The sequence below is a fragment of the Mytilus galloprovincialis genome, chromosome 5 (genome assembly GCF_965363235.1).
Source record: "Mytilus galloprovincialis chromosome 5, xbMytGall1.hap1.1, whole genome shotgun sequence".
NCBI lineage: Eukaryota > Metazoa > Mollusca > Bivalvia > Mytilida > Mytilidae > Mytilus > Mytilus galloprovincialis.
The window spans coordinates 99,269,507-99,286,579 of NC_134842.1; the positions used below are offsets into that span (position 1 = coordinate 99,269,507).

Consider the following 17,073-nt stretch of genomic DNA (forward strand, 5'->3'; position numbering starts at 1 on the left):
AAAATTTGATAAAAAGTATGCTTGTCAATTATAAATAACAAGCAAAATGTGCGTGCGTCATCAAACATGTAAGAATACATTCTATTGTGAAAGGGGATTCTTTATAAACTACTCATGCAAAATTAGTAAAAATGAAAATTTATTCAAAAAGAGATGTTTGCAAATCATGATTTATCATTCTACAAAGATTGGAATGACTAAAAAACAGGATAAATCTTATTAAGGTGGCTGGGGGGTATAAAAATCTAATATAGGAATTGGCTAATTTTTTTAGTAAATGAACTTTATCATATGTTTGGTGAAAAACAAAAATAAAAAAATCGGTTCACCGTCTAGTTATTTTTTTTTTAGGGTTCAAATTTTTATGGTTTTCATTCAAGATTACTATAGAAATGATAGGGAAATGAACGCAAAGCTACCTTTTTTGAGGAATTTCTAATGAAACCTAATATAAGATTTTTTAATGTTAGTATTTTTTCCGTTGCTTAAATATTTTTTTTACATAATAAAAAATAAAATCAACAAGTCACCGTCTAGTTAAGACAAAAAATGTACATCATTAAAAATAGTTGGCATTTTTCAAAAAAGGGAGATAACTCTCTCTTTTACATTTTTTTCAAAGTTTGGAACTATATATATATATGATACAACAGACCTGTTTATAAAAACTTGTTATACCTTCTATACATGTAAGACCATATATTATATATATAACATTTTCAAACAATCGCAGATGATTTGCATATTTGTTGCCATGGCAACCATAAGTAAAAAGGGAAAATCACTAATTTTTGGCCAATCTTTTAATGTTCAGTTCAAATTAAAGATCATACGATTTGAAAAATGAACAGAAACTTATTCTTCAATAGAGATGTGTTTTTTTTTAGGACCTGCATATATATATGGAGGTCGTAATTCCTAGGGGCGAATAGTTCTTAGTATGTCTGAAGTTCTCTTGCTAAATATCATTGGTTTCAGTGGATAATATTAGCATTTCGTTTGATTGTAATGAAACTTGGACAGCTGAAAAGTAAATTCAGTTCTTATTTACTTATGGGGTTTTTAACAATCATGACTGGCTATAATGTCCTAGGATAGTCGGTCATAAGGCATTGACCATAGGAATTAAGGGGATGGGGGAATGACAGTGATATCTTCAACACAGAGATGTAATTTTCGCCTCAATAAAAGTTTCAAGACAGCTCCTAGCACAGGATTTTGCAGCTAATTCTTGCTAAATATTGGGTCAGTATGTGATCCCTTTCCTCCATAATGCATACTATTTCAATAATAACACTATTTTCCTACTGGAGTAGCACAATATTCCTTACATACAACAAATATAGTTGATCTATAGCTATTGCTTAGTTTAAAAAATACAGCCGTAAACACGAAAAACACGACTATTACCACTGAACGAGGGAAATCAGGTCAAGGTCAGATGACACCTGCCAAGTATCACATATACACTTTAGTCTTTCTATATACTAGACATATTGCTTGATATATAAACTGAGTATGGACTTGACTGATTCATGAAATGAGTTCAAGGTCAAGTAAAATCTGTCTGACCGGCATGTATACCTTGCAAGGTACACACATACCAAATATTGATATTCTAATAATCATATTAATAAGAGCAAATAAACATTACAAAAAAATTAATAGAAAAAGGTTAAGTCACTCAACCATGAAAATGAGGTCAAGGACTTTGGACATGTGACAGCCGGAAACTTCATAATATTAGACATCTATATACGACGTATAGAGCATTCAGGTCTTCCATCTTCTAAAATATTGAAGTCGTAGGCTAAAAAAAAATACCATACACACTCTCTCAGAAAGATGACTTGCACTGATTATTCAGTTTTCTAGACCATAGCTCATCTACAAAAGACCACAGGGACCTCCACTATTTGTATTCTAATTTTGATAAAAAAAAATGATAGCAAGTATATAGATCTTGTAATACTTAACCTTCATGCAATGTACACTATTGCTATGGTTCAACTGAAGCTGACCATCTGGAAGTTCTTAACTGGTCAGCCTGATCCAAAACAACTAATGAATTAAGTCAGGAGCCTGTTTTTAAGTGGTTGTCGTTCGTTGATGTGTTACTCATTTGTATTTGTTCAATTTTGTACTTAAATAAGGCTGTTAGTTTTCTCATTCATCATTTCATGGCCATTTTTGAGCTGACCATGCAGAATGGTCTTTGCTCATTGTTGAAGGACATATGCTGACTTATTGTTCAGTATGTATTTGTTTGTGGGCCAGCTGAAGGACGCCTTCGGGTGCGGGAATTTCTCGCTACATTGAAGACCTGTTGGTGACCTTCTGCTGTAGTTTTTTCTACGGTCAGGTTGTTGTGTCTTTGACACATTCCCCATTTTCATTCTCAATTTTAATGTAAATTTTTGTTTCATTTAGTCTTTAGTGAAGAGTTGTCTCATTGGTAATCATACCACATCTCTTTTTTTATAATCCTGTCATAGATGTTTTCTCCTTACTGTACACGACCCTCATTGACCAGCACAAGAAGTGTCTTGTAAAAAGCAGGAACTGCTCATCCTTCCAGAGCATCTAAGTACAACCCCTGTTTTAGTGATATTCTTACTGTACCTTGCACTTTTATTTTTTTTGCTTGCCTTTTTTCCTTTGGTATGTGCTCTGCTATGTTTCTAGACGCATTTTGTGACACTTTGTTATTCACAACTTTTAAGATAAATAGACAAACAAAATTATTCAGTTCTGCTGAAATAACACAATTGATGTCCAGTTATATCATGCACAAATAATAAATAACAAACCACATTCCAATTTTAAAGTGAGGCCATATAAAAATATGTGTGTGTTTCGGATTTCTTAACCAATCTATGATGAACCCTTTCAAGCCTGAAAGTTCTCAGCATTTTGTAAAATTTGTTCTATTTTTCAAACAAACTGATATTAAAACTTTTCTGTTGAAACTTATATTTATGGAATCAAGACTGTGAAAAGGATTTAGAATTATTGTTCAAAAATAGATACAACCCTTTTTTTTACAAAGAAATAGGAAGCACACATATATTTTATTTCCCTTCTTTTATTTTCATTTTTGTTTATTCATAACAAAAGTGATGATATTTGTTATAATGATACATGGAATTCAAGATATCATCTAATCAGAAAGAACAACACACACAATATTTATGTTAATATATATGTAAGGTGGCTTAGGACAAAAAAAGTTTTGGCCAAAAAATTCAACATTATTGTTTTTATCAAAGCTGTTATGCATTCCCTTATATCTGGTTTATAATCATAAATACTGATAAACTATTAGACCAAATATTTTGGAAATTTTTGTAGGTCAGGTCTGTTTTTAGTTTTATTCATCAATAAATCTATTTTTCTAATAAGTTTAAAACAAAAAAGTGTATACTTCTTATAAGGAGTGATTGTGAGCATAAATGAACAATGCACCTATTATATATATATATAAATATATCACTTAGAATTTAAAAATATTTAAAAAAGCAATTTTTATCATAGTAAGTTTAAAATTGCCCAAGCCACCTTAACTTTCAGGAGTCAAAAAGTCATACATCTTTTGAATAATCTTTTTACAACTGGTTACACGCACTTTTCCTTGATTCGTAAGTTCGGACAACAGTGCGCGTAAACCATCTAATCCATTTCTTTCAATAGATAATTTTAAATGACACAACCTTAAATTAGAACGTGCAGCTTTCAAAGCTGTGGCTTTAGATAAAGCTTTACAGTTAATAGCCTCACTAAAAGTTGTTAAATTATCTTGATGCATGTGGCAGTTATGTGGATAGTTGGAAGAAAAAATAAAATCTGTGATGTTATCAGATATAACATTTCCTTGTGATGTACAAGTGATTAATCTAAATAATAGTCTAGTGTCCTCTAAGGCATTATGAGCAGCATAGGTTTCATCAAGAAGTGTGTCAACAAGATTTGTCTGACTATAAGAACTTAGTCCAGGAACAACATGTTTAAATACATCCAAACTATCTACAAATCCAATTATATGGCTACAAAATTCTGAGTACATGTTATAAAATCTTAAGGCATTGTACAAAATATGACAGTCAAATCTCTTGATATTGTGTCCAACAAGAATTGGTTTACATGAAAATTCTGACAGAAATGTAATGAAATCAGTAAGAGCTTGATGTGGATATTTAAAGTTGACTGGTTTTGAATTGTACAGCATATTGTTTCCACGCACTGTGATCTTTGTGATGTTGGTGGCTTCTTTTGATATTGGTTGGCTTGGTAAGATGTAGGTATCAAAAGTGCTGTCTTTTGAACAAGCTGCAAGTTGTATAATATCAGATGATCTACCTGAAAAAAAGAAATTATAATGCAATAGGTACTATTACAGGATTGATTCAGGGGTTCAATAAACTTTTGTTTCATCATCAATGATTGTATAAAGTCTCATGCCACCTTCGGGTTTAACCTTAAAGCTATAAAAAAAAACTCTCTGTCCCTGAAATCATTTTTGTTGCATAATAATATTATTTTGCTTGTGACATTGCATGCAAGAGAAGTTGGAATCATAATTTACTATGCATATTTGAATGTCTCTACTTTAATATGTAATTTTAAACACAGTATAAAAACAACATTCATGAGTTAGTTACAGGTCATTCAATATTTTTAATTTGAGATGGACATACAATTACTTGCATAGCAATACAATACAACACAAGACTACCATCCAACAACTTAAATTTTAGCTTTTTTCTATTCATGTTATAGTCATAACATTCATGGGTACAGCTGGATATGCCTGCAGAGGTCCAAATCTGAACAATTTGGACAAAAATGGACTCTCTTAAAGCTTGATTCAGGTCTAAATTTGGATTGTAATTAAATATTTGACATATTATAGGTTTCTGAATAAATGAAGTCAAAGAACATGAAATTGGTTATATGAATTTAATTAGGGACGACATCAGAAGATCGATGTAGGATAAAAAACTCAATTCAAATAGTTTGATGGTGGAGTGGAAGGTGGAGTGGGGTTGGGGTCAACATTGCTCCAAGTTTTCTTAATTCAAAATCGATTTTACATATATCCATAGAGGTAAATCAATTTTTCCCAAATTAAGTTAAGAGGGCCCTCTATCTATGTAAATTAAGTTTTTTAGGTAATTATCCGAGAACTGGAAATTTCCTTTTTTAATAAATAAAACCCAATTACTCAAAAATGTAAAATCTGAATTTTTTAGAATTCTAAAAGGAGCTTACTTCATAAGATATAAGCAATTAACCAAAGTTTTATGCAAATTGGTGCAAGCCCTTTTTAGTTCATGTCCAACATGTTGATTACAGACAGACTGGACAGATGGACAATGGTATACCACAATACGTCCTGTAAACAGACGTAAACAATGAAAGTTAAAACTTACTAAGGCCTGTGGTTTCTAAGTCAAACACCAACAAAGGTGCAACTGTAATTGCTTCTTTGTCAAATTTGTCTATTTCCATAACTTCAGGAATTTCTTCTTGATCTGGATGTTCCAGTCCTAGAACAAAAATTGTATGCATGAAGTATAAAATTGATCACATGATAAGATGACATTGACATTGAATCAGTTGTTAGAATGATGACATCAGAGACACTTAAAAGTGTATATTACCAGCAGTTTCCTAACTTTTTTTTCTGCTGTTTCTGAAATCTAAACATTTTATCCAATACAGTCAAAAGACAGTTGTATTATAAAATTACACAATATTGTAATGTGATTTTTTTTTAACCATTTGATGGTGGATACATGTATTTGCAACAGGCAGGTTTTACTGAATTTTGACCACAAAAAAAGCTAGATATTTTTAATTTCAAATAAATGTATCTAGGTTATGTACTTATCAGTTATCAGATCATCTTAATATAATAATTTAAGTGAAAAAACTCAAAACACATATTAAACTATCTATTAGTAAAAGCAAGTCCAATTAAGCAAATTAACATCCAAACAATGATATGTCATGAGATGATGACAATGTCAATGTAAGTGTAAAATTACATGTACTTGTTCATGGTAGATGATACCAAAAATAACTCAGTATGTAAAATAATCACCTATTTCACTTTCGTAAGTTTTTCCTTCTCTGACTTCCATTCCAGAATTCTTGGAACTTCTTTTCTTCTTCAGAAGCAGACGTTGTTTTTTTCCCTCTCTTGTCTTCGAAACAGTTGACTTTCTGTCTCTCTTTCTGTTTAATTTCAATGATCTCTTCAATGTTTCAGTACCAGGTGATAATCCAGATGATTCATGTATCTGTAATAAGTTTAACATTTAACATTTGATGGAAAGGGGAAACATTTAGTGGCTAAGCCAGTCTGATATGATACATGTACAACAGAATATTGGCAAATATAAGATAGATAGAGGAGTAAACGTGTGTAGCTTATACAATCAATGCTTTACTTGAAAGCAGGGAGGTAAATTTGAATTATGAATTTGCACTTATTCATGAACCTTGCCCAGTTGTTGTGTTTTCAAGTCTAATTTTATTTTTGTAATTTAATTGTTATTGAAGATCTTTGGTTCATAGTTTTTTTAGAATCTTAGTGATCAACATCTTGTTATTCCAAAATTGTAGACACTTTTCATTGTTGAAGGTCTTATAGTTAGGTGTAAATGTATATTTGTAATTTTCTATATTGCTATTTTACATTTACACTAAATTTGCTTATGCACATAATATTAACCATATTTTACACTAACCTCAGACACATAGCTATAGCCTTCATTTTTCTGTAGAACTGCTGAACTAACTCTGTAGCTTAAGCTGGATGAGGCAGAGTAATGTTTGTATTTTGGTGCTTTAGTAGCTATGGTCATATTCAAACTCTCATTAGCTTGAGAACTTGCTAGATTTGCCAGTTTCTTTGAGTTTGGCACCAATTTATCCAAGAACAGTTTTTCAAGATCAGACTTCAAGTCCAAAGATTTTAAATCTTTGCCATGTGGAAGGCTTGAATGTTTGTAGGTGGTTTTGTCTTTTAAGTAGCCACACCAACTTTGCACACAGTGTGCATGTTCACCAAAAATGTGATCAATCGACGCCCTTAACCCATTTTCTATTCCAGTTTGGTTTCCCTTATTTTGGTCAACCATGTAGGCAAAGTTTCTGGTAATAGCATTTATCACCATTACAGATAATTCCTTATGCTTTGGCTTCATGCTGTATAATTTGTTGACGATATTTTTGGTTACATGATTGCGATCACTAGTTTTCTCCATATGAAGATCCGGCATTTCCTTAATGGCTCTGTTGTATCCAGTGGAATCATCATCCCCAGCAAGTTCTGATATTGGGACATTTTGTTCCTTCAAATCACGGATCATCTGGACAACCATGTCAGGCTCCATTGCTTTTGCTGATCCAGTCCAGTTTTTAGAGCACTTATGTTTTCTGGGTACTTCTCCTTTTCTGTTTGCTATGCTGCATACTCTGCAATCCCCAGATCTCATGGTATGATGCAGAACTTTCCCAGTCTTCTGTCCAATAAGTGATGCTACTCCTGAAATCAAAATAAATACATATATGTAAATAGTCATATAAGTCACTAAGCTGTAACAAAGAAGTGGGAACATATCAAATTGTTAAAATCAGTAAAGAGAAACTCAAACTTCTTTGAACAACCACACAGACATCATCATAACATTATTTGAACATAAAAAAATATCTGTCTTATTTAAAATCTGTATAGTAAGAGCCAGATTTTATCAAAAAAGGATCCATGTTTAGATTCAGCATATCAAAGAAGCCCAAGAATTTAATTTTTGTAAAAATCAAACTTAGTTTAATTTTGGACCCTTTGGACCTTAAAGTAGACCAATTTGAAAACAGGACCAAAAATTAAAAATCTACATACACAGTTAGATTTGGCATATCAAAGAACCGCAATTATTCAATTTTTGATGAAATCAAACAAAGTTTAATTTTGGACCCTGATTTGGACCCCGACTTGAAAACTTGGTCAATAATCAAAAATCTAAGTACATTTTTAGATTCAGCATATCAAAGAACCCAAAGGATTCAATTTTTTGTGAAAATCAAAAATATAAAATTGAGAATGGAAATGGGGAATGTGTCAAAGAGACAACAGCCCAAATTTCATAGATTTCTATTTACTTATACTAAAGTTATGGTGCGAAAACCAAGAAAAATGCTTATTTGGGCCCCTTTTTGGCCCCCAATTCCTCAACTGTTGGGATACAAACTCCTAAAATCAATGCCAACCTTCCTTTTGTGTTCATAAACCTTGTGTCAAAATTTCATAGGTTTCTATTTTCTTATATTAAACTAAAGTTATAGTGCGAAAACCAAAAGTATTCGGACGACAACATGATACCAATATACGACCACAAAATAAAAAAAATTGCTGTCGTATAAAAAATGACTGAACTTGATCTTTGTTTCATGGTAATAAGCATCATGTATCAGTTTTATAAAATAAAGTTAATGCAAACTTGAGGACTTACAGAACAGACAACGGAAACATTTGATAACCCCCCTCCCCTTATTCCATACCCTTTTGTACTTGTTGTGAGTGGCCAAGACAAGGGAATCTTGCCAAAAAGAGAATTAGCTTTATGTAGTAGGGCAGGTATAATATTTATTTAATGGAAAGCGGATTATGCAAAATGTGAAGAGTCAAAAATTTATTTTATGCGTCAATAAATGCAAAATAAATTATTGCCATTCATTATAAATAAATTTCTATCAAAAATATGGCTCAAAGCACTTTTTATATTATTTATATTAACAATAACAACGTACACACATGGTTGCATATGAATACACAACGTCAGAGTGGGCGGGTCGCCATTAAGATTGACAACATTGAAAATAAAACTAATAATTTTAACCAATCAGAAGACAGTAAAAACACCAAATTTATTTATTTTCATGTGCATCAAGGCAAAAGGAGTAGGTCCGGTAAGAGCACTTTTTGGCCCCAAAATATAGCAGTTTTACAAAATTCTGAAAATGTAAACTTTTAGTTATTTATTGGATAGTAGAATGGTTCTGCTACATAAATATTGGCTGTTTTTGGCAATGCACATATATTGAGAACTAGCACCATTAAGTCATGCTAAATTACTGAAATCATCAAAATTCAAGCATTTTAGTTAAATTTTAGACGGTTTCCGTGTAAAACGAAAGTGGCCGCATTCGTGTTCATCCAAAATATTTAAATGGAAGTTGTATTTGATGATAATACATAACATATATAAAGATTGAGGATGAACACGGATGCGGCCACTTTCATTTTTGACAAAAACTATCTGAAAAGTGACATTTTTTCGCATATTTGGTAGGTTTTTCATATTTAAGCTTGAATCGGATCATTTTTTATGACTTAATGAGTTAAAATCTTTCACAAAAAATAATTGAATCAAATGAAATAGACACTTAAGTGTTTAAAAAGTGGTCAAAATCTTTCGTCAGATGAAACTGAAATTTGAGGCCAAAATCGGTCCTTACCGGACCTACTCCTTTGTTTAGTCAACATTAAACAGACAAGGAAATTCCATACCCTGTTAAAAACATATCTTTCGTATTTCATAGAATCAAACCTTTATATTTACAGGCATAATGATACTATAGTAATTTTTTTGATCAAAACAAACCTGATAAACTATTATATGCTCTTCCAGAACCCTTTTTTTGCCAGCATGTGTCTGTTGATGCATGTATACCCTCTTGTTGTTGACTATCTGAAAGAAAATGAACCAGTTTAATATTGATAAATTTGAAATTTGAAAATGCACTTTTTAGAAATAATGTCCAGTTTAAATGTAGCAACATTAATTAACATTTTCACATGTATGGCTGATAATTAGTATTGCATTTGAAGAGTTGATTTGATAGTTTTCTATCAAGATAACTAGTGATACATACTTGTAACTTCAGCACAACATGTTCTGAGACAGATACAGTCTGCACCGAATATCTTTTCTAACTTCCAGTCAGATGTCCAATTTTGAACATCCTTTATACATGTATATGTGGCAAAACAAAGAATTTTTTAAGACTTGCAAAAACTGTTAAGTCCAACTTGAATTTTGTCATTGATAATGCCGGTGCAACAGATAGGGAGCTAAGGTTTCAGACGAGATTTACATATTAAATGTGATATTTATTGAATAAAAGTTGCTTTGTTTGAGAAAAAAAAGTTTGAGGTTTTATGAAGTGTACAAGCTGAAACATGTATGTTATTTCATATACTGTAACCAGCTGTTTATAAGTTGAAACAATCCTAAAATACTCATGTACAATATAAAAAACTCAAAGTTATTCATAACATTTCTTTTTAAATGTTTTTCCTCCATTCAGTTGAATAAATAATATATGTTAAAGAAATGCTTTCCAGGTAAATTCATGTTATTTTAACTTTTGCCGAAAAACAAATGCATTTAAAAAACATATCCTTTTATTTTCAATATAAAAATAACATTTCTAAATTTAATCTTTATAGTAATTATAGCCAGTGATCTACATGAAAAAATATTTAATGATGGAGGAATTCTCACCAGAACAAAACTATTGTGAAAGCTGCATTTATATGTATTTTTATATAGTCGTGTGATCTAACCTTCATTAAGTGAAATAGCTTCAACAGCTTCCTCTAACAAAAACTTCCTTTCTGAGGCCTCTGCACTACATTCCATCACCTCACCAATCTCAATTTCTCTGTCCTTCAGGGTCTTGGAGTTTATACAATGTAAATTCATTGCTGCTAGCAGATTGTTTAATTGGGTCTCCCCAATTCCAGCATGAATCATCCCTGAAAATTTTATGTTAAAATAAGCATCTAAATTTAATAAAATGGATTTGACTTCAAATACTTATTTGTTCAATATGGTATTTATTAATACATATACTGAAATACATTTTAGTAATCATACTAAAAGCAACATTTTCAGAAATAATTACCTTCTTCTTCATCCATTCTCATGAAAAAATAGATGGTTTTTATTTACATGCCGGAAATGCAATTTTGTTTGATACTACACATTAATGACTAATTTTGGTGAAACTATTACATGTATTAGCAGAATCTGTCAATTTCTGCTAGTTCAATCTGGCATTCTTGCATGTTTAAACGCACAGGCGTGATTTAATTCCTTGGAAAATTTATAAGGTAAACAGTCATTGTGAAAAAATAGTTTAGAATATGGAAAAAAACTTTCTTACCCTGACCAGTACAAAAGAACTTTCCATATTTTATACCTTTAATCTTCAAGTGGAGAATGAAAACCATTTACCAAATTTCTATTAGCCCTGATTTTATTAATTTTCGCATTGGTGTCAAGTGCATACTGTTTATTATCTGAACAGATTAGGTTAAAGAGTGTTGAAAATTTTACTGAATCTCAACTAATTTATTACTTTCTTTTTGAGGTGCATAGTAGAATATGTATTTATTGATACATGTATTTGTTAACCGAAAAAAAAAATAGTCAGTCAATTTGTGAGTACTGTATAGATAATAAATAAAAATGTTTCTGTTTGTATATGCCTGTCCCAAGTCAGGAGCCTGTAATTCAGTAATTGTTGTTTGTTTATGGGTTACATATTTGTTTTTCTTTAATTTTTCGCACAGAAATTAGGCTGTTAGTTTTCTTGTTGACATTTTCATTTCAAGGGCTTTTATATATCTGACTATGAGGTATTGGCTTAATTTATTGTTGAAGGCCATACCGTGACCTATAGTTGTTAATTTCTGTGTCATTTGGTCTCTAACCGTCTTTTGTGCAGAGTTGTCCTATTGGCAATCATACCACATCCTCTTTTTTATATCGTAAATTCTTTTCATGATCTAAAATTTGTACATCATTGTTAGTATTACCAGGCTACTTTTTCAAAAAAATTATTAATCCATCAAGGACAAGAATCAAATCAGTCAGTAAGAATCATTATCTCATTGAACCATGCATGCTTCAAAACAAGCTATCAACTTTTAACATTCTCATGTGTTTCCATACATATCTAGAATATATATGATAATATCATATATAAATATCTGATTAAATTTATTAAACTTTAATACATGTACATGTATTCTTGATATATATTATTTTATAGTAAAGAGAACAAAACAAGGGCCAGTGGACTCTGCTGACTATGAGATATGGGCTTTGCTTATTGTTGAAGGCTGTATATGGTGACCTATAGTTGTTAATTTTAGAGTAATTTTGGTCTATTGTGGAGATTTGTCTCATTGGCAATCATATATTCCACATCATCTACTTTTATATGTATGGGAGAACAAACTCACTGCAGACGAACATGTTATCAGGACAAACGGACCTTATACCGCCCATAGTGGACAAAAAGTTTTGTAAGAAATGACTACATGTAGCTACAACATACCTATACCAAAAGTACAATCTCTAATTATAATACATACATGTACACATGATTATTTCAGGGAAAGTCTCCATATGACTGGCTCAATGCAATAATTGGTAGTCATTTATAATTGGAAAAGATAATAAAAGAGTAACATATTGAAGTACCTGTAGCCACTTTAGTATTTATATCAAAAATACCATTTCCTCTTTTCACTTCAGTGCGATAGTGAGTTTTGCCCAATTTGATTCTGTCAACATTTCCACATTCAGTACACTGAACAAACAATATTCCTGACAAGCCAAGGGGTCTGACTCCAAGTGAGTTGTGCAGGTGCAAAGGAGTACAACACTTAGTGCATTGTTGTAATTGTTTGGCAAGGACATCAAGTTCTACCACAAAACGGCAATAACTTAAATCAACAAGATCTGATGGAATGTATGTGAAGTCTAAGTCAAAATCTACATTGTAATCATTTTCTGCCGAATCTATAACGATTTCATTTTGGAAAAAAGGATCAGAACAGTTAGTGGTTGTAGTTTCTTTGACGTAAGGATGGTCGATAGAAATATCAGGGACAACATGTATATCAACTTCATCTTCAACAGTTTGTGTTACACAATTTGGTCGGTTGTAAACCAAGTTTTCTACCCTTTTAGTTTTTTGTATTTGTTTATTCTTTGAAAACTTCCCTCGCTCATTTCTTATTACAGACATACTCCTACAGCAGACGATATTCTGGTTATAATATAGTTTACGGTTGTTCCGATTTATTTTACTTACCATTTGTCTCGAGTTCTTTCAGGTGCACAGGACTTTGGCTGGTTCATTTCGTAGGTGAAACAGCATATACAAGACATATAAAAACACCGAAATATTCACCAGATTCCGTCGTTTCCGTTTATTATTTCTTAGTCTACAATAACCGCCTGAATAGTACAAACTACATTAATAACTTTCGTTTTTGACTTCCTTGTTTACATATTTATAAAACCGGAAGTGCAAAATTTAATAACAAAATAACTCATGAGATAAAAATAAATATAAATAAACGTAAGGTAAGATATTGTATAAATAAACAAATGTTTTATTGGTTCAAAACTATTTTTAATACGCTAAATAATAATGTATGAATTGTTGTGACAACTGGCCGGTTTCCGTCATGGATACCGTAACTATGCGCAACTTGTTGCGCAGTGGGCGCGAAAATTTAAACCCGTGAGCCCCCTTAAGCAAAATTATAATTTCAGGGGGTTTACTAAAATAAATAGCTTAGACCAGCACTGCAGGACTAATCAACAGACACATTCCACATTCTAGTTTGCAAATAACCGATAATTGCTTTATATACATGAAATTTGTTTATAGCCATTGAACAGCTGGGCTCATCCTTTAAATTAAATTCATGATACATTTTTTTTTAATACTTAGTATTTCAGTGAATAGTCTTATTGAAAAAAGCTATGCTATCGATATATCATGTAAACATTGTATATTAAAAATAAAAAAGAGAGGTTGTGTTTGAGACTACTTACTAGTACATCTAATCGACAAACTGGTCCATTCGTAGCTGTAATCGTCCAGATGAATACCACTACACCCATCGCTACTATTCTGGTCATAACACCTATCATGTACCATATAATATCTACAAAGTATTCATTAATTTATTTTTGTAGTTAATTGTTTGTTTAATGTTTTTTGAGAAAGGAATAGATATGTGGTTGATAAGGGTCCTTCATATCTTTATTCTTCGATTTATTTGCCAATTTTCTACATTCGTTATTTGTGTTGCCTATTACCCTCTGTTTTATATATATTTTAGTATCTCGTTATGCAAGATCCATAATCTTTTTTGTGCCTTTATACTATATTTGTTTTGGTCCTTTATTCTGGATTTTTGTCCATTACCCTCTTTTCTGTAAACCCAATGCAGACCCTAATATAATTTCTGAAGAAAGGGTTGCTGCTTAAAAGATAGTTTTTTTTAACCACGATGTCCGAGTGGGGCAGTTGACATATTTTTTTCCAAATATGAAACGGAAGTATTCACGAGTTGGTTCACCACAGTGTAATACTTGTTGCTAGATGACGACGACTTTGTTTCAATTGTCGTCAACACAACCTCGTCTTCTGTTCAAAGCATTGACCTACCAAATTAGACTTACCATACTTCAGTCTTTATTGTTTCTGGGTGTGAATTGTAGGAGTTTCATATAGATTAGATCGTTGATTTTCATTTTATTTAAATTGTTTTACACTTGCCAATTTTGAGCCCTTTAAAGCTTGTTGTCCCGACGACTTGAGCCAGGACTCCGCGTCAAAAGCTCTACTACTACCTATAATTGTTACCTTTTGATACATTGTCACTGAAATAGAGAGTTGTCTCATTGGCACTCATACCTCACCTTCTTATTCTTAATAAATCTGTAAAGACCCAATAAGAGCAGCTCACTCACCTGTTAATGTTGTCCTGACGCGTTCCGCTTCCGTCCAGTCCACACCAACATCCATAGTCTCGAAGATAATTCCCAAACGTATAACCCATTTCAAACAAATGGCTGATCTGTCTGAACATATTCAAGAATAATCTTTTAGTCCTTACAGCATGGCCTTCAAATTAAAATTACATCTAATAGACAAAGGATTGAAACAAACTACATTTGTAAAATTTATTTTGAAATCCGGAAAAAAATGGTATAAACAGTAATATGATTAACATGTAAAACAATGTAAGTCTAGAAAGAAGTGATTTGATTTCAATGCACATAATTCAAGTTCATTGGATAACCTTTGTACCTTTATTGTTTAATAGTCTATTTATGGTATATCCTTTTGCATGGCTCTTTATTTATACATCCTATTATTTTGTTATAATGCTATGGTAATTTTTGTAGTCTTGTCTTTTTGCGTATGTGCTGCTTCGATTTGCTATTTCGTTTATCTTTGTTGGCATAGTTGTTTGATTAACAGTGAATAAGACTATAGCACAGTGTGGTCATTTATGCTTATTAAATGTATTCAATATAATCATGATAATGGAATGCAGCTGTGATACAAGTGAGAGGTTATCTTGCTATAACACTAGATTCTAAGAAAAAGCCTGTACCAAGTCAGGAATATGACATTTGTTTGCCATTCATTTGATATGTTTGAGCATTTAATTTTGTTATTTGACAAAATACTTTCCGTTTCGAATTTTTGAAGTTTGGTATGTTTTTATTTTGCTTCGCCAGGTACGATCTAACCGACATAACATACACCTTTTAGATTATAGATTCAATGAGTTCAAATAAAACAGTGAAAGCCGTCGTATAGTCCAAGCTTGAGTGAAAGTATACTTATATACAACTGGAAATTAAAAACAAAATATATCATTTAAATTATGCTTATATTCCAAGCAATAGTAAATGAGATGCAAGAATAGACACAACATTCGAATGTAAGGGTCTGACAGCTTGCACTCTCAATAAAATAAGTGACGACAAAAAGAGCACATACCTGCTGAGTTGGTCAGTACAAACATGCATAGTAAAACAATTAAAACAAACCCTCTTCCAACATTCTGAAAAACAGTTCAAATTTCAAAATTACATTTCATTTAAAATCATAACAATGATCTATCTACTAAGTTTTATTTTTGCCAGCTAAATGCCAGCAAAAGTGCTTATATCCGCATACAACAGGTTCATAAAGTCTAGTTTAAGTCTACTACAATGTTGTAAAAGCATAAACAAAAATAAAATTTCACTTCGTAGTTTTAATTTGCTCACTTTATAGAAAACTGTTATGAAATTAAAAAATCCTCATTATGAGGTCCATTTATCCTAGAGCTAAAAAATCCAATGTTTACTTCTCTTTACAAATGTATCCGTGGTTCTGTGTGAACAATATATTGACCACAGTCATCTTACAGTTTCGATAATGATAATTGTGGTTATAAATATAAGTAAGCATTCAATCACCTTGAGTTCATGACAGTCTATAAATATTTTAACTACATGTACTTACCATTGTAATTAGAAAAGCTGAAGACAGCTGAATTTAAAGCATTAAATGTTTTAGATTTGTACTCTATTCGATACTTATACTAAGTAGTTAGGACAGTCCTGCTTTCGAAATATTTATCTTTTTCCGAAACATATAATTTTACCGGTTGTGTATCCGTTCAGGCACTAGTGGATAATAGTTTTTGTCTGAGATCAAGAACATCTTAACTAATAATATAACTAACAGACATAAAATTTTGAAGAAAATTCTTTAATTTATTCATATTTAGAAGAAGTTTACTTTATTTTAATTGCTTCCTTCCAGGAATCAATTCCTCCGACATATTTTCCGACCGCAGTGTGACCCATCTCGTAAAAATCCGGTGATCACAATACGCATGGATGTCCTTAAAACAAACTATTATCTGAATTTACATGTTAAACACGTGCTCAATTTCTGTGTGTTTTTGTTGATTTTTTGTCGATTGTTGACAAACAGGTGACAATCGTTAAACTTCGGCTTCAAAACACGAACTTTTATTACCTGCCATATTTTTACAACAACACTGACTGATTGAAAAAATGACGATTACATGAAATTTACACTTACAAAGTTATAAATTCGTGCACAAAAGATTAAGTATATGATATTTGTATGCATTGGTTCAAGAATTGGTAAAACATTAGAAGT

The 17,073-nt window shown here is 31.6% G+C and overlaps 2 protein-coding genes across 3 annotated transcripts; both read right to left on the reverse strand.

The window, feature by feature from the left end:
- Positions 1-2,814: 2,814 nt before the first annotated feature.
- On the reverse strand, positions 2,815-6,320 carry LOC143076938 (uncharacterized). Its single transcript, XM_076252835.1, has 3 exons — positions 6,104-6,320; positions 5,430-5,546; positions 2,815-4,356 (listed from the first exon to the last, which is right to left on the reverse strand). Exons 1-3 carry the CDS (start codon positions 6,318-6,320, stop codon positions 3,560-3,562), a joined length of 1,131 nt encoding a protein of 376 aa, XP_076108950.1. The 3' UTR covers positions 2,815-3,559.
- A 375-nt stretch (positions 6,321-6,695) lies between these two features.
- On the reverse strand, positions 6,696-13,125 carry LOC143076870 (uncharacterized). Of its 2 annotated transcripts, none has more exons than XM_076252760.1 (4): positions 12,561-13,125; positions 10,634-10,825; positions 9,669-9,755; positions 6,696-7,552 (listed from the first exon to the last, which is right to left on the reverse strand). In XM_076252760.1, the coding sequence occupies exons 1-4, from the start codon at positions 13,108-13,110 to the stop codon at positions 6,732-6,734; spliced, it is 1,650 nt and encodes a 549-aa protein (XP_076108875.1). In that variant the 5' UTR covers positions 13,111-13,125; the 3' UTR covers positions 6,696-6,731. The 2 variants fall into 2 exon arrangements, with proteins under 2 accessions (XP_076108875.1, XP_076108876.1); XM_076252761.1 differs by lacking the exon at positions 12,561-13,125 and adding an exon at positions 12,452-12,523.
- Between the last annotated feature and the right edge of the window lie 3,948 nt (positions 13,126-17,073).